At 39.6% G+C, this 19,951-nt stretch overlaps 1 protein-coding gene across 1 annotated transcript in view; it reads left to right on the top strand.

The window, feature by feature from the left end:
* Window positions 1-480: 480 nt before the first annotated feature.
* The window catches only part of ERICH1 (glutamate rich 1), a 50,905-nt gene continuing 31,434 nt past the window's right edge, over window positions 481-19,951 (top strand). Inside the window, exons 1-3 of the mRNA XM_054383815.1 lie at window positions 481-502; window positions 9,537-9,731; window positions 19,483-19,617. Coding sequence (XP_054239790.1) covers window positions 481-502; window positions 9,537-9,731; window positions 19,483-19,617 — 352 coding nt within the window. The remainder of the gene's footprint in view (window positions 503-9,536; window positions 9,732-19,482; window positions 19,618-19,951) is intronic.

Below are 19,951 nucleotides of genomic sequence, written 5' to 3'. Positions count from 1 at the left end.
ATTCTAGTGCATTATTACCGCTGCGGATGCGGGGTGCGGAGTGCGGAAGGGCTGCCGGGTTAGAAGAAGGAGACGCGGGAGCGGGAGCAGCGGCGAGCGCCCAGCATCACCCCGGCGCTGCTCACCCCGGCGCCGCTCACCCCGCCGGGGCGCCGCCGCCGCCGCCCGCTCCCCGCGCGCCTCACCGCGCGCACCTCGACGCCCTCGCTCTCGCGCGCGGCGGCGGCGCCCGGAGGCTCTTGCGCAGCCGAGCGCCCCCTACCTGTGCCCGCGGGCACCGCGCCGGCCACGGCAGGAGGGAGGGCGGGGCCACGCGGCGCGGCAGACCCGCCCCTGCCTCCTCTTCTCAACCAATAAGACGCCTGCAGTCCTGTGACGGACAAGAGTGGCGGCGAGCAGGAAGAAGGGCGACCGAGGGCTAGCGGTGGCGTGGGGCTGGTTGGGCTTCTTCATAGGGGGCGGCCTCTGCGCCGTGGGGCTATGGCCTTGAGCAGGAGGGAAGGTAAGCTGCAGCCGTGCCGGGTTGAGGGGCATCGAGCCTTCAGAGTCGTGTTGTCATGAATGGCCTCGGGCACGGCCTTCCTCAGCAGAAGCGCGTTTTGGGACGGGCGTGCCGTGCTGCTTTCGCTACTACGGCCGCGCCGCGGAACTCGCGTGGCTTTCCCCTTCGCGCCCTGTCCCGCGGGTGAGGGCGGTAGGAAGCTGAGGGTGGGTTAGTAGAGCAGCCCGGTAGCGGACTGCCCGCTGTAGCTTTCAGGGTCTCTCCGCTGAAGGCGCCCTGGGGCGAAACTGGGAAAGGGCTGGACTGGGACTTGGGAGAGCGTTGGATGTACAGCGGGGAGCAGAGACACGGCCAGCAGCCTGGCCCTATAACCTGAGCCCTTCGCGGAGCTCCTGGCCTGTATCTGTCTGTTTGGGAGGCACCGGGAACGCTTCCCGCTCCTGGATATACCTGCCTGTGAGTGAGGAGGAAGAGTAAATACAATTGGTGTCTAATCATGAAGCGTTTTAAGAATAACGCCTTTGGTTTTTAATTCAGTGTGTGTGTATACACTGTTTACTTCTTGTTAGTAAATACACAATTTGCCTTATTTAAAGTGAGTTGATACGATTCTGAGAGAAACAATCCTCTGTCCAAGTATAACTTAAGTGCATTTGTTTTACCTTCGTGTTTTGTAAGCTAATACCTTATGCAGCAAATAGCAAAAGTACAGGAGTTCTTGAAGTGATATTGCATTCTTAAGAGGAAGTAGGGCTGAGCTATAAAAGAGCTGAGTGCTTGCCACCTGTAGTGACTGTGGGTGGCTCTTGAGTTTTCAAACGTTTCCAGCATCCTGAAACTCGAATCATTTCTGTGAGGATAACAAGGATGGGAGTGAGACTGAGCAGTGAGGGTTAGTGCTTAAACTGGCTGCTTGCAGCTGGTGGTAGCTTTGGAGGAACTATAAAAGTGTACTAGTATTCTCTGGTTTAGATGCACCTTCGTTTTGAGAAATGGAGAACTCAGTTAAATTAACTATTTTGCTTCTAGTTTAACCTATTTTGGGGAAGACCAGCAAATTACAAGTTCATGTCTCTTGGGAGAGAATTAAGAGGAGTTAATTCTCTTATAAGTAAACACATGACTCTAGAAATGAGAACAGAGGAAACAAATTCCAAAGCACTCAAATTGTTTGAAGCTAAAGGTTAAATAAAGAACTTCTTGTTTCAGTAAGGTGGAAGAGAAAGCTAAAACAGTCATGCTGAGTAACTCTACTGTGTGAAGTTAGAAATCACTCATATTTTCTTCAGCCACTCTAAGGACTGATGGTTTAAGATTGGGAAAAAAAAATGCAGCAAGGAATACAATGATGATGGGATGCCACGTGGTCACCCAGGAAGAAATAATAAAATTGGAAGAGTTTACAACCTCCTCTCATCAGCCTCTGCAGCTGATGGCATATATGGAAACTTGACTTTCTGTTGTGTAAAATTACATTTAAAAAACAAGACAGGTGTCTCGGAAAAGAGCTGAAAAAGATGATTTAGATGCGTCTCTCAAAGATTGGTTTTGCTTCTGTATATAGGAGTAGGTTGAAGATGCAGAAGATAAGTTTTTATCTGTGTTACAAGTGAGCACTAAAGCTTTTTATTTTATATTGCACTGGACCGTAATACAAAGTAAACAAGATGGTCAACAGCTTATTGCCAGTGAAGAGAATGCAAATAGATGAAAGACAGTAAGCCAGCAGTGAAGATAAATGAACTTGCACTTCATTTTGCCAGAAAAGTGTTTAAGTGAGAAAGTGCAATGTTTTGAGTTTTGTAGGGTTTTTTTTGTCTGGTTGCTAGAGGTACTAGAGTTGTCATATGAGTACTTCTGACAAGATTATTATCCTCGCTTAGACAATTGGATCCATATTTCATATCTGTTAAACATCAGTTGCATGTTTAAAGCTGTAGTCACCATTTTTGAAAGTTCGTGAAGCCCTAAGATAACATCATTGTGTAGGGTTATAGGGTGCTGAAGGGTAGAGGTACAATGTTGGTGTAGATGTAGTATATGGTATCAACCTTAACTGCTAATGAGAAGTGATAGAAAAGTTAGTGTGCCCTATGAAGGATGATCCAGTGGTACTAAAGAAGACTTCATATTTGAGAGATTAAACTGGAAATGAAATGCAGTCAGTTGACGCCCATTGGTAACAACAGTACCAGAAGGTTTTAAACAGTGAAAGTATGTCAGGGAGGAGTGCTGGGTTTTGACTCTGGTGAGTCAAACGGCTTGGGCTTGGGGCAGAAAGCTCGTATTTGTGGTAGGGATTGAAATGAGATTGTGGTTCCTTACTTGGAGGGGCTTGTTTGTTTGGGTTTGGCTTTTTAAATCAGCTTCATTTTTGTAGAAGAACACACCAGTGTTTTGTGGGTGGCTTGATTTTTTTCTTTTTATCTGATTAAGAACAAATTTGCTTCGTACAGATCTTGTTTTATTATTTTAATTTTTGTTTTTTAAACTCAGCATAATTTTGGAAATAAATTGAGGCTTTTTTTCTGGAGGGGGAAAAAAAAAGATAAACCTCAGGGAGTTTTAGGATTGTTATCTTTTCTTTCATTATTATATAATTATCAGTAAGGGAAATATGAATTGGAAATTAAGTTTGAAGCCTGACACTTCTTTTCCTCTAAGAGTGGTACCTTTTTAAGCCATTAGTGTGTAATGCCTTTCACTCAGCGCTAGTTTTGATCTTGTTATCAGTAGATTTCTGGAACCTCTGGGCAGTTTCGGAGCAATCCATAAGAAGATTGTGTCATGGTTTAACCCTGCTGGCAGCTGAGCCTCACACAGCTGCTTGTTCTCTTCCCCCTTCATGGGGTGGGGGAGCCAATCAGAATAGTAGAAGTGAGAAAACGAACAGGTTGAGATAGATAATTTAAAAGGTAAAGCAAATGCTGTCCACACATGAAAAGCAAACCAAGGAATTCATTCACCACTCCGCACTGGCTGTCAGGCAGGCATTCAGCAATCTCCAGGACAACGGGGCTTCATCAAACATAACAGTGACTGGGGAAGACAAATACCATCCCTCCAAATAAAACCCCTTCCTCTTCCTTCCTCCAGCTTTACATACTAAGCATGACATCATATGGTACGGAATATCCCTTTGGTCAATTTGGGTCAGCTGTCTTGGCTGTGACCCCTCAGGTTTTCATGTACATCCCCAGCCTGCTTAGGGGTGGGTTGGTGTGAGAAGTAGAAAAGCCTTGTCTCTGTGTGAGCACCCTTCATCCCTGCATTATAAACACTTTTTTCAGCACAAGACCAAAACATAGCCTCATAGTAGCTACTTTGAAGAGAATTCAGTGTATCCCAGACAAACCCAGCGGATTGTTGTTTCCAATACTGGTGGTTTCAAAAGTTTTCAGTTGTCTCTAGTTCAGAACGTTGAACACAGTGCTCCAGAAGTTTGTATTTCTCTTAAATGTTGCCTGATGGATTAAATTAAAACCCTTTTAAGACAAGAAAGAAAAATTGTCATTGAAACTTAGAGTGCTTCATAATGATGGGTATTTGGCATCCTATTGATTTGCATTACATATGTGTGGGGACAATGGTAGGAATTGCTGGATAATTGTGTTGAAATCCAATGTTCATGTCACAACCAAGGATGATATATTTAGTTCCTCAAGAAGGCTATGTAAACATTCAGCCGTATCTATATATTATGACATCTGAATATTCCTTTTAAATAAAACTTAAATGAACAGTCTTGTTGAACTTTTGCCTGTGCTCAGTGATAGTACTGCCAATTTCATGGTTTCTTTTGTAAGTATTACTGTATTGAGCTTCATTTTAGTTTCCTATGAGCAGAGGGAACAAGCTGGCACTTTTGAAAATTTCCATGTATTTTTCTCTTCAATAGTCTGAACTCTGAATGACTCTTTTTACTATTTTCAGCTATTCTTATAGCCCACATGTGAAGTTGAGATTCCTTAGTAAGAGTGAGCAAGATATCTTTAGATGTTTTAAGTGGAGTTTGTTTGATTGTGCCAGGTAGGATCAAGGTATAATATGAGAAGTATTTTAAGTTTTGTGAAAGATGTTTAGAAAAAGGGACAGCATGCACAGTTTGAAGTAATACTGAAATGGTCTGCTTCCTGGTACCCTAGCAGGAGTACACATCTTACAAGGTCTTTATTTATGAGGCAGACAGAGGTTCAATAGGTAAAGTGTAAGGTCCTGCACCTAGGTCAGGGCAGTCCTTAATATCAGCGCATTTACTTGCTTGTGCTGAATAGCACAGGCTCTCCTTCTTGTTCTGTGTCTTGTGGGTTATTGTAAAAACTCTGTTTAGGGTTGGGTTCAGCTGGTTTGTGCACAGCAGACTTAAGGCTGTAAAAGGTTTTGGTGAGATTCATATAATAATGTCTTTGATTTTTCTCATCTCAAAAACTGTTGTGGCATGCACAAGTATTTCTGCTGCCTCTGATATGTGCACACATGGTCTGAGGTCTGGCAGATCCAGGTAGATTCAGAACACAGTCATCTTTAGTTGATGGGTATAAAAAGTCTAATGCTTTTTCCATCTTCACGCCCTTTCAGTGTCTTGTTTTCAGTATTATACAACTCACAGCATAAATCTGTCCATTGTTGTATTAAGGTCCCATCACAGTCCTGGAGGTGAATGAGCACACACAATGTGACAAGCACTACTTCAGTTTTATTTGTGCTTCTCTTTGGAGATACCAACAATGGAAACATTTTTGCTGTGCACGGCTCAGTACTAAAATGGCAACTAAGTCTGCTATGACAACACAACTGCAAAATGTTGTGGTCCTTGGGCCACACTCAACTACCCTTGAGGCTTAGAGCTTTCTCCAGTTGTCAGTGTAACCATGTGTTCAGAGTCCTATTTTCCTTCGGTAACATATAGCCATGGGGAATTTTTTCTTCATGTTGTAGAATACATTCCTTATCAAACTCAAAAAGTATCTGTAGTCTTCAGTACATTGGGAGTAATGAGCCATCAATTATACCTCAGAAAAACAGAGCCATGATAAACTGTTGTGGTAGCTTTTAAAGACTTATCATGGGCTGGGTTTTCATTGAGTCTTGCCTGGTCTATGCCCTATAAAACTTCTTGGATTACTACCTGCTGTCCCAGATTTTGTAGGGACATAAGAACAATTTAAAGCAATGAAGAGCTAATGCTAACATTCTATGTTGCTTTCAGCTGCATCCACATCATTGCCATTCCTGGTCTCTAAACTACTTGGCTTTCTTCTCCCAGTTTCTTGTCTAGTTCCAGAGACTGTTTTTGTTATAAGAGTAGAGATACTTACAGTAGTCTGTACAACAAGACTTCCCTTTTTACCCTGTAATTGGCTTCTTATTGCTGTTCACATTTTTTTCCTGTTCAAACACAGGCTCAGTTCCAGAGATAATTCTCCTCAAACTATTCTTTCTCTTCCCAAATGAAACACCAGATTTTGTAATATATGAGTACAACTTTCAAGAATGTCCTTAAAAACATACCCAGTAGAATATATTAACTTAACTCCTTTGTACCATATGCATGAATGCTGTTTGTAAGTGTGGCAATTTGTATTGGTTGTGACTCCAAACAGCATATCCCTCATCTTTTCTTGAGGTCTCTGTAAAATCCCATTTCAAAATTATGTATGCTTGTTTAGAAACATCAGTCTGTTATGAAAAGTGTCCCCAGACTGATCTCTTGAAAGACCACAGGAATCTATAGAGATTCTCCATCAGTTACAGAAAGATAACAAATAGCTATATGTACTTGGCTATGCTACAGGTATGGTGAGAGCAACTCTTGCTCAGTTTTGGAGCTCTGATTGCTTAGCTATGTCTCTGGTAGTAGATGTCTTTTCCTTGAATTTTCTTAATTGCTAATCTCCTTATGAGGTAGGGTTTTTTGAGGGTTTGACCAGTTCTTTCCAGGTGGTCTGATCTCTCATGCTGCATAGTGACGAAAACACCAGGTTAAGGAAGTGTTTTCAATAGGGGAGAAAAGGTGCTCAGGCAAGACCAACCTCCTGTGGTTAAGCCAGTGCTCATGAATATCACAGGATTTTTTTTGTTTCTAGGTAATTATAACCTTGAAGAAAGCTCATACTCTGTCATCTGAAAAATAATTTTTGGTAGCTTAGGTCAGACGCTTTAATTGCAAAGCAGAGTGCACCTTTGGAACATGTAAAGGTGCTGAGTATGGCAGGTTAGATATTCCACAGAGCCTGATTTCATTGTTAATTGATACACAGGGCAAAGTTGTTCCAAAAGTGTTGGGCTGCAGGTGGACTTCTGGGATTTCAAATAGTTTTTTCAGGTGCTCTCTAGTGATACCATCATCTTCATTCTCCTGAGGAAGGTGTACTGCTGGGATACATTATTACCTGATGTCTTCAGAAGACTTAGAACACATCAGGTTCCAAACAAGGACTTTGCCATTCCTAGGTGTCACTGATGCTTATTTCCATTCTGTTGTGGTTATTGGGATTTACAAGTGGTCTTAAGAGATGACTTTGCAGTGCTGAGATACACTGGCAAAGGTGTGAAAACTTTACAGGCAGCAAAGAATTGCCCTACTCTGCACCCAGCTACTGCTTCCTGTATCTGCTGAAAACTCCAGTATGTAAGATTGGATGCTGCTTTGGCGTTGGCAGCTAAACCGCCTCTATGCTCAAGTATCACTGCTACTGATCTAGATACTTCTTTCTAAGCAAGAGATTTCTGTGAAAGAACACTTCCCTCAGTATTCATACCTTCCAAATGTGGGCACCGTTTCAGCTTGCTTTCTGCTGTTTCAGCTTGCTTTCTGAAGCATAGAGCCCCATGTGAATGAGAACGAATGAATGTATCAAAGCTGGTCTTGTTGCTATCTGAAGCAGTGCTGATGTGCGAGTAAGCTAGGGGTATTAAGAAGTTGGGAGGGGACACAGCTAAGACAGCTGTCCCCAACTGAGCAAGGGGATATTTTGTACCATATGACATTGTACTCAGCAATAAAGGCTGAGGGAAGAAGGTGGAAAAGGTGGGGTGATGGGTGTTGGGGTGTTTGAAGTGCTGGCATTCATCTTTCCATGTCAGCTTTATGTACTAATGGACAACTGCTTTCTTGGAGACAGCTGATCACCTGCCTGCCAGTGAGAAGCAGTGAATTAATTTCGTATTTTGCTTTGCATGTTGGGATGGCTTTTGCTTGCATATAAAACTGTCTTTATCTCAACCAACAAGTTTTCTCAATTCTACCTTTCCAATTCTCTTTCTGATTGTACAGAGAGGGGACTGAGCAAGTGGCTGAGACTTAGCTGCCTATCAGGGATAAACCATGACATTTAGTAACAACTCTACTGGAGTTCATTAAAATGCTGCTACTGACACTGTAATACTCGGGGAAAGACTCCAGATAAATTTCTTGGAAAACTTGCTTTGTAGTCAGAAATCTGCAAAGGGCAGTTAACTTTATCTTATTACATTGCTTATTTCTGTCTACTTGGTCTAGTTGTCCTCTGAGGAGAGTAATTGGGGTTTTTGTCTTTTTAGCTGTGGAATATCCTGGCAAAGGAACCTTAAGAAAAGAAACCATACTTGTTGATGCCTGTCTTTCTGGAAACAGTCTCAACCCCTAACTTGCAAAAGGAATTGTGCATACTTGATGGAGACATCACTTGTGTCTTGTCACAGGTGTTTTCATGTCACCAAGTGATGGATAAACATAGAAAAAACTAAAATTTAGGCTTCTTAAATGAAACTTTCTCCACCAATACCTCTTCAGTCTTCCATGTTGTTATCGGCCTTTCATAAGGCCACTGATTATTCAAAAGACTGAGCATGAGCAAAGAGTAAGTGATCATATAAAAGTCCAGAAAATGTCTTAAAAGACATTCTCCCCCATAGATAGTCAATAACATGACAGTTGAAGCATATTGCCAAGGTATATGTGGAGATAAATTTTATCCAGCAAGGACTAGAGGTTCAAGGATTTCCCAGCTTGATCAAGACAATTTTTGGTTTGTTTTTCACTTGTGAAGGAAGTAATTTATTGAAGAGTTGTGATGATAATATGTTCTTCTCTTAAGCTGTAGTAGGGGTCATTCTTCTTATAACAGTGTAAGTCCTTTCCTTTTAGCAGAATTATTTTGTTAAGAATCTGCACCAGTTTGCTTGTTTTATATCTGTACACTACATTGAATTTAAAATTGGAGTTTAGATAACACGCTTTTCTCCAGATCTTCTTCCCTCACCCCACATAATTTGCTTGACCATGTAGAATTTATGAAACTGGGGATGTTGTTTTGCAGTGGATAAAACTTTTCTTAGTATTGCTTTTTATTTTAATATAATATGTAATTTCAAGTGATTGAAACATGCATGCATCCATATAAAGATGATAGGTTGATGAGTAGATTATTTGCATATATTTCTTTAATCAAATGATGCTTCTGTTTGAGAAACTAGTAGCAGATTGCCAGTGTCGTCAGAAAGGGGCCCATAAGAGGAAGAGGCGTAGAAGAATACTGCTAATTCTGTAGAAATAATTGGGTTACCATGTGTTTCTGCTGCTGTCTACTTCTAGTTTTTTCTGTGTGATTAAATAGTTGTAGCTTACTGATTTTTTTAATGAGTGTATCAATTGCAGTGCCTCTGTGCCAGAAGAGACCTGCTTTTTGAGCAGTCTTACGTATGGAGAAAAATACTTTTTTAAAAAAAGAAATTTATGAAAAAAATGTTTGGTCCATAAGTGTACTGGATTAATTTATTGCCAAAATGACTTCAAAAAGAACCTCGTTTGTGAACTCAAGGATTTTAAAGGTGCTTTTATGACTTAAGTTTAGGACTTCATTATTTTTTCTTTAATTATATTTGAGATATATGTATTTTTGGCTTTACCTTTGAGGGACAGGGACTGCTGAAGACAGACTTGCATGGAATAAGAGGGAAATGATCTTGTATCATCAGTTGTTGACTTTTTTAAAATCTGAAAATACCTTTAAAACATTGCATTTTTTTCTAAGAAAGTTTTCTTACCCCACAGTGTTCATAGAGAGAGTACTGAAACGACTCTATGCTGAAACTTCACCATCTTCTCTTGCTCATACGTCAAGGAGAGAAGAGGAGGTGGTTCTCAGGAATCTAGGCTCAACATCCACTGAAAAGAGTTTGGCTGATGCTCAGACTGCGTCAGCAGATGCAAGCACTTCAACTGATAGACCCTGCGAGTCATTTCAAGGTGAGACTGCATAGTTTTTTCTGATAATGTGGTTTTAAATACTGTTACTGAAGAGAAATACAGAGATGCTGCCTGAATATGCTGGGGAGAAGTTAGAAAGGCCAAAGAACAGCTGGAGTTGAAACTCTTGAGAGATATGGGATGAAACAGAAAGGGTGGGGGTGACAACAGAAAAGCTACAGTAAATGTGGGTCCAGTGGTCAGTGGGCAAGGGGCTAATGATAGACAAGGAAAGGCAGAGCATGCTTAGTGCCTTTTTTGCTTGTTCATACTAGTAAGATTTGTCCGTAGGCCTGATCAACAGGCCCCTGAGCCTAATGATAAAGTCTGTGGAGGAATGAAGCATTGCCCACAGTAGATGATGATAGCTGGGAAATCATTTTGTGTAATCAGTTGTGTAATTGCATGTCAGTGAGACAAGATGATGTGCATCCTGGGATGCTGATGTCATTGTGAGACTGGTCTCTATCCTCCTAGAGAAGTCAGTGCAGTTGGGAGGTTCCTTGGTGACTGAGCATCAAACGTTTTCAAGAAGGGCAAGAAGGAGGGTCTGGAACACTGTCAGTGTGTTACTGGGTAAATCCTTCTGCAAGCTCTTCCCAATCATGTGAAGAACAAAAATGGAATTGGGAATGCTAGGTCTTGATTTACTAAAGGCAAGTTGTGCAATCCAGTTGCTTTCTATGATGACATGACTGGATTGTGGGTTCCTTGATAAAAGGTAGTGACAAAGTAAAGTGAGCCCAGTGGAGGGTACTGTGGTGGCCAGATGACTATGCAAGAGGAGAGACAGAGCTGAGTTTGTTCAGTCATAAAAGGAAGCTAAGAGAAAATCTTATTGCTTCCAACTACCAAACACAAAGAAGTAGTATAGCAAAGACTGAGCTGTGCACTTTTTAGAAGTGCTTAGCAACAGAGAAAGGACAACAGAGAATTTGTGGCAAAAGTAATTTCATCTGGGTGAAGGAGGGAATTCTACCTTGGGGGTGATTGACCATTGAGAATAGGCTGCTCAAAGAGTTTTGGTGTCTGTATCCTTGGGAGAGCTGAAAACCAAACAACCTACTAGAAAACTTCATCTAATTAGGCCAAATTTTTAATGGGGTTTGATCTGATGACTTCCAAAAATCCTTTCCAACATATAGCAGTCTAGAAATCTGTGTTATTGAGGGGGTAGTGGTGTTTGTTTTGTTTTGTGTTTGGGGTGGTGGTGGTGTTTGTTTGGGATTTTTGTTTGGGTTGTTTTAAATCACAGAAGATTGCCTGGAAATTTCAACTTGTGGTTTCGTTTGTTTGATACCCATTTTGTTGTTCTAGGTCAGTGCTTCTAACACTGGTTTTTGTCTATTCAGTACTGAGAGGCACATTTTCAAAAGGCTGATTTTAAAGCATTAAGGTTATTCTATAAAAAGATAGCATTGAGAGCTAACTGTCCTTTTGAAATAGGAAATAAGCTATTTTTTTGGATTTCCAATGAAAGCATGCTAAATCGGCCTGACTATGGAGTTATGTCTTAAGCTATAAATACTTTCATTTATAGCTATACCATTTATAGCTATACTTTCATTTCAATCTATACCATTCCCTATAAATTAGGACCTGGCCAAATGAAGTGGGAAGTGAGGAGGAGAATTTAGTTGACAGGGTGATATGTAACTGCTGATTGTTTACACCTGGTTCCTAATACAATGTTCTTCAGTTCAATGAACCAAAAGCTTTTGATAGAGAATCCTAATACAGGTTCTTACCTGTAGAGCTCATGGGAAAGAGAGCATGGAGCAAAAAGAGAAGTTCTTTAGAATTTTTGCAACAAGGCTGTTCTTGAAATTAACAGCACACTAACTGAACTCATTTTCTGTTGGAGGCACGCAAATGCTATGGTACTCCAGAAAGGCTTCTGCTTTCATTAATGTCCTACAAATAAGTACTTTAAGGATGATTGTTGTTGTTATTATTAAAAGAGAATGGTAATGATAAACTCATAGGAAAAAGAGAAATCAGTTACCCATCTGTGAAACCATCAGGTAACATAAGCATTCTTCTCTGGTTGTGATTCCATTTAAATTTAAGGAGCTCTTGAGTGATAATTTGCAGGTTGTAATTTTGTGGCATTGGACACTGAAAGCACACGGTTAGTGATAGGCTGTAAGATTTGGAGCTATAAATTGTGTGGCCTTGCAAAAGTCAAAAACAAAGGCATCCATTGAATGATTTTATTTTTATCATATACTATTTAAAGTACCTTCCCTCTTGTAAATCAGAGGTTATGGGCATGACTACAAAACAGCTTATCTTTAAGTAGCAGCAGTCTATAAGATGGATAATGGAAAATGAGAGGGTTGGGTTGTTGGGTTTTTTGTAGATACAAACTCCTTCATAGTTTGAAAGTGATTATTTCAGACTGGCAAAACCACCTGAAAAAAATCATGTCAATAAGAAAGGATTTATTTTAAAAGAAGCTGACTTAAAGTCTTAGGTATTTTCTAACATTTACAGCTTTTACTATAAATCATTCTACTTGCCTTTGACAGTTATTTTCAAATTGTGAAAATTCTATGACCAATATGCCTGTGAGTGTTAAACCCTCACCAAGATTCTTGTTTATTGGAATAGTTTGCAGTATTGCCTTAAATGCCTACATTTGGAAGCACAGGAGGGACTCACTCCCATAAAATTTAAAGTGCATACTTTTATGTCCTGCAAATATCTGCATTTATATGCCTCTTTTGAGAGCAAGTCGAAGTTGAGATGCTTAAGGATTCAGAAGGTAAGGACCCATGTTAATGACCCATGTTCTTATTTAATTGTGGAAAATAGATAACTTAGTATCAGAAATGGTTGTCCTATAAAGCTCCCCACATACTTTCCATAAGATCCAGAATAAGAGACTGAAGGCAAGTTTTGAGAGATGTGCTGGGCTCTGTGACTATGAAGTCATCTTCTGAATGCGTTTTCTTGGGATAGTAGTTCTGTTTGGGATAGAGAAAATATGCTGAGGTGCCATGCCTTTTCTGAACCCCAAGGAAGGAGGATAGTGTCTTGTATCTTATTTCTTGAAAATAGAATTTTAATTTATTTATCGTTAAAGCAACCTAAAAAAACCCAACCACATGCCTGTGCCCAAAATTTCTACTCAAAACCTAGCCTTTGGCTTCCAATTGTCCTAAATTGGTAGAACAGGGGGACATATCTGAAGTACTTGGTGAGAAAGTGAATATAAGAAAAATGGTTTTGCACACAGGGAAAATTTAAGTTTTTGACTGAAGTGTCTAGAGGACAAAACTTGTCTAAAAAAATATGCATGGCAGCCCTGGCTTTTACTTGATTGAGTTGATCAAGTGCATATGCTTGAGAAATTAAACTCTCGCAATATCCAATGTAGTAAACAGCTTTAGAGAATTGTTAAACAATTCAGCTTCATTTTAGTTAATTACTCTGAAAAGCTGTCTGTTGTGAATAAACTAAAGAGCAGTGGAGGTTATCATTAGTATGCTGCAAAGTGTTGTCAGACATTCTTATCTTCCCCTCACAAGGATTTAAAAATGCTTTCTTTAGAAGCTATATTACAGTGGAATTATACTGTAAACACGGGACAGATATTTGTAGAGAATTTGACTGCAAGCACCAACCTCTAGTGGATCTGGTAGAAATGGTGCCCCACCAGATCTACAAGCTAGTAGCTGTATGCTTGAGGGGGGAATAGAGAGCTAGAGTTTGGGGGGAGAAGGGAGAGAAAAACAAACAAAACCCCCAAACAAACAAACAACCCTTCACCCCCAAATAACTCTTCAGTGTGAGTGGGCTGAAAATATAGTGCCTGTAACTTGTGTTGTGACAGAAACAGCCTTGGAGGGCAGGCTCTGGTTCCCCAGTAACACTGGTTTGGTTTGGTTTATTTGCTGCTGGGTGGCAGGTTCTTCCCTTCCCCAGTATCATTAGGTATTTCTTCTTCCTGTCTTAGCTGCCATAGTGACAACTAAACACAATCTAACAAGTAGCTCTTCTGATATTATGTAGCAATTGTCTAATTGGCATAGAGAATGCCAAGTTCAGCTGTAAACAAGCTCTAAACCCAACTGTAGCCATCTGCAGGACTTGATAAAATGGCTGACACCATCCTGAGCTGAATTCAGCTGTAGCGTAGTAATTGTATGTGTAGTTGGCATCCTTGCTGTCCAGCTTGTCTCCATTTGAAATTCTTAATGTATTGAAGACAGAACAGGTTGTATGAGGTGCCTCTCCAGCTCCCATTTAGACTGTGGAGGTTATTACTGAAGCTGCCGCTGTCAGAATTGTAGTTATGCAGAGTCAAATTTCATCTTTTCTGTTCTGCCACATGCTTCACTCTCTCGTGTCTTTTGTACCAACTGTCCTCTAAGCATTATTTGAGAAGTGGAAATGCTTACTATGTCAACTTGGTACTGAAATATGTTCAGGGCAAAAGATTTTTCCATCTTTTGTACCTCTGTGATTTGCATTATTTTTGTACAAAAAGGGGAATGGACTTTTACTGATGGCTTCCAATTAGGAATTTTGAAAGTGATGGTTGAGGGGAGGAATTTAAAACTTTGAGCTTGCTGACTTTTATTCTGATGAGCATGTCTGTTTATTTCCTGGTCTAGTTTCTTGTAAGTCACAATAATGATAAAACCACTTCAGCAGTGAAGGTAATTAACTAATTGAAATTTAGACATGGTCTTTTAGATTCAATGTTGTTTTTATTTAAAAGAAAAAAAAAAGTCTGTTTATTGAAAGGGACATATTTGATTTTTTGAAAAGTGTGTTTGAACAAATAAGATCTGCAGCACTAGGAGAAATAATGGAGCTTTATCCTCTTTCTGCAGCTAGAACTCTGAAACATCTAACCAAAATACTGCTTATAATCATATCCCAGACAGTGAAGCTTTTAAGTTACGTAATTTGCAGTTAGTTTTTCATCATTACCTGGTAGCTTCAGCTTTCAGGAAAAAAATAGCTAGTACCACTTCTTTAATGAGCTGTCTTGTAATTGTAAACCTGCCATCTGCCTGTAGTCAGAGTGTGATCTGGAAGGAGTTCTGTTTCTTGCTTTCCTTGATCAAAGTGCTCTTCATATTTCACTCTTGCTTTGTGTAGTACATTGTATTTTCATTACTTTTTCCAATGGAATGTAAGTGTTCAAGAGTTTGAGGTGAAAGTTATTCCCTCAGACAATGAGTGACAACAAGAGGAAGAAGGATTTTTATTTTATGTTTAATTTGTTTTGCTTCTTCCTGTTACAAAGAATGGCACTTATAATGAAACTGAGCCTGAGTTCTAACTGCAAATCCAGGCTCAAATAAAATGGGCTGTAATGCAGCCTTTCTAGATAATGTAGGAGCTGGTGTGCACATGGGAGGTGGTGAGGGAAATAAATTTGAGCTTTTTGTTTTGTATGACTTTCCCATCTCAATTTTGAGCCTTGTGAAAGGTTATGTCTTTATTGGCCTCAATTCCCTTCTGAAGGTTTTGATTTCCATCAGCCTAAAAGACAATAATGAGGAAGTACTACTTAAAATTTCATGCTCTCCACAGAGAAGAGAGATCTGGGAGAAGAGCTGCTGTAGGAATTGTGTCTGAATTCTAAGCCATAGGCAAATATTAGCTCCTTAGAGATCTAGCTGGTGAAACCTTACACACACCTGAGTTTCTAAGAAGCATGGTGGTCATGAGAAGCCGATGCAGATTGTCATACGCAAATCTTATTTCTTCACATGAAGAAAAGGTGGGATGAAAGAGATGTTACTGGTACTTGTGCTTGTCCATACAATGAAAATGTGCTATTTCCTGAACATCAAAGGATACTGGACTTACTCTGTTTAAAGATACCTGAATAAAAATCAATCCAGAGAATTGAATATTGCTGTCTGCACTAGTATGTGGTGACCAATAGTATCATCAAAAAGAATATTGGAATAAAATAAGTGGTATTGTACTGCTTCCTCACAATGTTCTCCAACCATTTGCTGCTTGAGGATTTTCTGAGCCAGAGGACAACATGTATTTGTTTAATTATCTGACTTTTTTTAAATGCATATTCAAACAACAAATTAATTAAATTGTCCAATTTGGAATAGAACTATACACTATGAAGTTTTACTTGCCAAATGGGGAAATGTGTCATTCAAAACAGAACAGCAGACATCTTCAAAATTTTAAAGTAAAGGTGAACTTTGTGGATGAAAATACTTTTTCAGTATTTTATTACAGGTATTGGTGCAAATAAAATAAATTACAGTAATATAATTAAACGTGTAACAGACATTCTGTAAACTTTATTTATTTAAAAAGAGGTGAATCTTTGGAATTCTTTTTCATGCATCTTTTTGTTAGCCAAAAACAGGCTTCAGCGACTCTCCTTGTTTATTCCAGATAATGAGGGGCTTGGATTGGACACTAATATTTGCAGGAGAGAAAATTTTCTGTTGGTTAAATTAGTAACATTGGGCTCTAGAGGTATTTAAAACAAGCTTAAAGGAATTACGTTGCAATAGTATGCTGTATTTATTAGCTCTTTATAAAGAGAGTTCCATTATTTTGAAAGGCAAGTTCCTATCTACAGGAATAATTCATCAACTACTTTAATCATCCAGCAAGGTAGTGCATTTCCACTGATCTGTGATGGTTGTCATTTGAGTAAAACAAATGACCAGCAGTGAGTGTCTGTTCTTTGCTAGCTTGCTTATGATCAGCATTTTTTCTCTGCCCAGTGTGACTTGTTTAGTATTGAGGGAGAAAATCCTGCTGAAGACTGAAGTCAAGTCTCAGGAATTACACAGCACTCCAAGGGAAAAGGTTGTACTTTCTGTTTGCACAGAAGACTTCTTAAGCTAAAAGGTTCTGCTTTTGTGGAAAGCATTTGTATGTGCTGACTGGAGACAGGAAACACTCTTGTGAAAGTCAACCCTTGTGAACAGAGGATGATTGTACACAGTAACACCATGTCCCTGAATTTACTCTCTCTCTCATAAGTTAACTGTGAGAGACTGAATGAACTAGGATATCACAGGATAGCACAGAAACTAGGATATCATCTGAACAAAAATGTGTCTACATTGAAGTGTGGGGGGTATGTTTAGGATCACCAAATTTGTTTTACAATATACATAGTGATGAAGGACAGCTTGGTGTTTTCACACTGCTCAGCTGGAAGAGTACCTATTTTTCAGTTCCTCAGTGCAGGAGGACCCTTGAGTTGTGTATGTTCTGCAGTTAGTCACTGATGTCACCTCTACTACAACTCATGAACGTTTTTTGGAGGAGACATGCTTTGTGTTCAGGCCATCTGAAAATCATGCTAGAGCTGTGCACCACCATTCTGAGCTGCAGGTAGGGGATGATTTAAGGATACTGAAAAATAGCCTTAAAAGAAAATATACTGTGTCTGTCTGAAATAAAAGCAGACTGGGCAGTAGGCAATTTTACATGGCTGAAAGCTTTACCATAAGCTCTTTCTTAAAAGGCCTGATACTTGTTTTAGTAGGATAGCAAGAGGTAACACAGCTAGTCAAGCTACTGACACACTCCTGGATGTAACCTTGGTAACAGAGTAGTTCAGATGCATTTCCCTACTCTCTGCACAAGGGTTGTGTACAGCAGAAGGAGCTCTTTGTGTGGAGAGTGTTGTGGAGAAGAACATGAATAGGAGACAACTCAATTCCAAATATTTATTCTGTATCCTTAGCTTGCCTTTAAGACTTACGTTCTTTGTGGGTTTTGTAAATATCCTTTGGATGTCATAGGTTGTGTTGGGGTTTTTTCCATAAAATTTCAGAAATGGCATTCATGACTTCTGACTAGTAGAAAGAAAGCATTCTTGGATATCTCCAGTGTCTGATTACTTTTGTTAGCCAAATTTTGTCACATTTTTATAAACTTAGCCATTTGCTTTGTGACAATGTTTACTACTGTATAACCAACTCATCTCTTCTTAACCCATGAAAACCATGGCCCCCAGGCTGGGAAAATCCAGGTTTTAATGTCTTGAGATTAGAAGATCAACTTAAAAAAAATTGTATGAATCATCACTCATTTACATGCCAAAAGTCATTATTGTTCTTTGTAAGATGAGGTGATACAGATAGTCCCCCAAGTTCATGTAACTGTTTTGTCCTGGGAAGTTAATATCCGAGTAAATCTACTGCTTTTATGATTGCAGCATTCGAATTAAAACTGCTGTAAATTGAGTTGAATATTTTCTAAAACAAAGATGACCATGAAAACCTAAATATAAAGGGGGATTATTCATAAGGCAATAACTCAAGAAACATACATGTCCTTCCACCAATTAACACTTGATCACAAATCAACCTATATGTGGGTGGGGGGCTGGGGAATCAATGCAAGTACTGCCATTTTAGTGGTTTGGCATCATCTTGATAGGAAGGAGGATATGTTGAAGGTTTATTCCAAATGAGTGGATCATTTTCCAAATCACAAAATTGGTTTTTATTTCTGTATTGTATATTCCTTTTTCTTTATTATCCTTTCAAGAAAGCATCCTCAATATCTGTTTGAAATTTTCTGTCTTGTTGGGAAAAAAAAAAAAAAAGTAACTTTTTAAGGTGTTCTCAAAACACCTGTGATGTAGTTTTTCAAAAATGCCTTGAATGTTCTGAAATGTACTTTCTCTTCAGTATCAGTCATGCTGTCTGAGAAATGTCAGAGTGCATATTTCCACATGATGTGTATGCTGAAATTGCGTATCAGAAATACAGAAATAAATCAGAAGAACACATTACATGTTTAGGTATTGGTCCAACCATAGCCACGGCTTGATAATAGATTTTTATCTGGGATCTTGCAAGTTGCTGGTGTAAGGAGGTTAATTGTGTCTACCTGCCAGAGATACTTACTCTGTATTATTTTAACAGTTCTGTCTGGTTTAGAGAGGGGAAAAAGGGAAGGCTAGTGCCATAGAACTATCTCAAATGCAACATGGAGACATGTAACTGGAGCAGAGATGTGTATCTGTCGTACCTACAGCATTACTTCTTGTCTGGTGAACAAAAAGTTTATACAGCCACTCTTGCAAGTGTTTTGAAATATCTTATTGGGTAAAGAAATCCTACGAAGTCAGTCTACTGCCATCATCAACAATAGTTGGAAAGCTGGCCCCTGGCACTCTCCCACCTCAAGAAAACCAAACCAAAGACAGAAAGGCAGCAGAGAAAGGATGAGCAATTGAGCTCTCTTGGGCAGGCACTGCTGAGCTTAGTCAACTGTGGCTTTCAAACTCCATCTTTGCCCCCCTCAGAACAGTGTAGAATATGTTTAAAAGGTCTGCAAATGGACAAACCACAGTTCTTTGATTCTATTTACATTGCTTCTGTCATTTCATAATCAGCTCCCCATCCATCTTGTATGAAACAGTTCTTAAAGAAATAGCATCTGTGCATGCTGAATGGGTAAATGTGTAGAGTGCCTCTTAAAATACTACTTCAAGTGGAAGGTTCTTCTCAAGTGAGGGCATAAGAGTTGTCTGACACAAGGGGAATTTCTGGTGGGAAGAACTAACCTGTGGAGTATTTGTTTATTTGTATCTGCAGCAGAATTTGCAGTTTTGTTGGTTACAGGATAATTTCAGTGTTCCACACTGGAGGTTTTCTCGCTTTGTTTTTCTCTATAAGGGTTTTCAAGACCACTTTCCATCATTGCCATAGTTGGGAAAATACTTGAGAATCTATACCAAGATCAGTAGCCAGACACTTTGTTTGTTTTTATTGTTCTTTAGGTAGTGGAAATACAATTCTGTCTCCAAGAAGAATTTACACAGTGAGTCTTCCACCGGAGGATTATATTGCAGTTACTCCAGACACTACTAGTATTTCAGTTTCTGAACATTCAAGCAGTAGTGGTGACTCAACAGGTAAGTCTGTATGCATGTTACTATGAGCAATATTTCTGAAGAGAAACATCCTGGCAACTCTTACCAAGTAGATCCACATTGCACCAATTAAGTATTTAAACTGTTGCTGCCAGTGGGTGTCACTGTTTTGCAACATGAGCAGAATGAGGATGTTCATCTAACACCAGGATTTCATTTCTCTTGTTAGAATTTGAAGACCAGTTCCAACATTTGATTGGAGCCACACAGTGCCACTGTCTTACTGAAGTTACATGAAGTGTAACTGAAGATAGTCTCCAGCTTCTCTCACTCAAGTGCCATCTATATCTGCTTACAATTGTATTGGTTTTAATAG

Source organism: Indicator indicator, chromosome 9, assembly GCF_027791375.1.
Source record: "Indicator indicator isolate 239-I01 chromosome 9, UM_Iind_1.1, whole genome shotgun sequence".
Classification (NCBI taxonomy): Eukaryota; Metazoa; Chordata; class Aves; order Piciformes; family Indicatoridae; genus Indicator; species Indicator indicator.
This window is presented reverse-complemented; position numbering and strand designations above follow the sequence as displayed.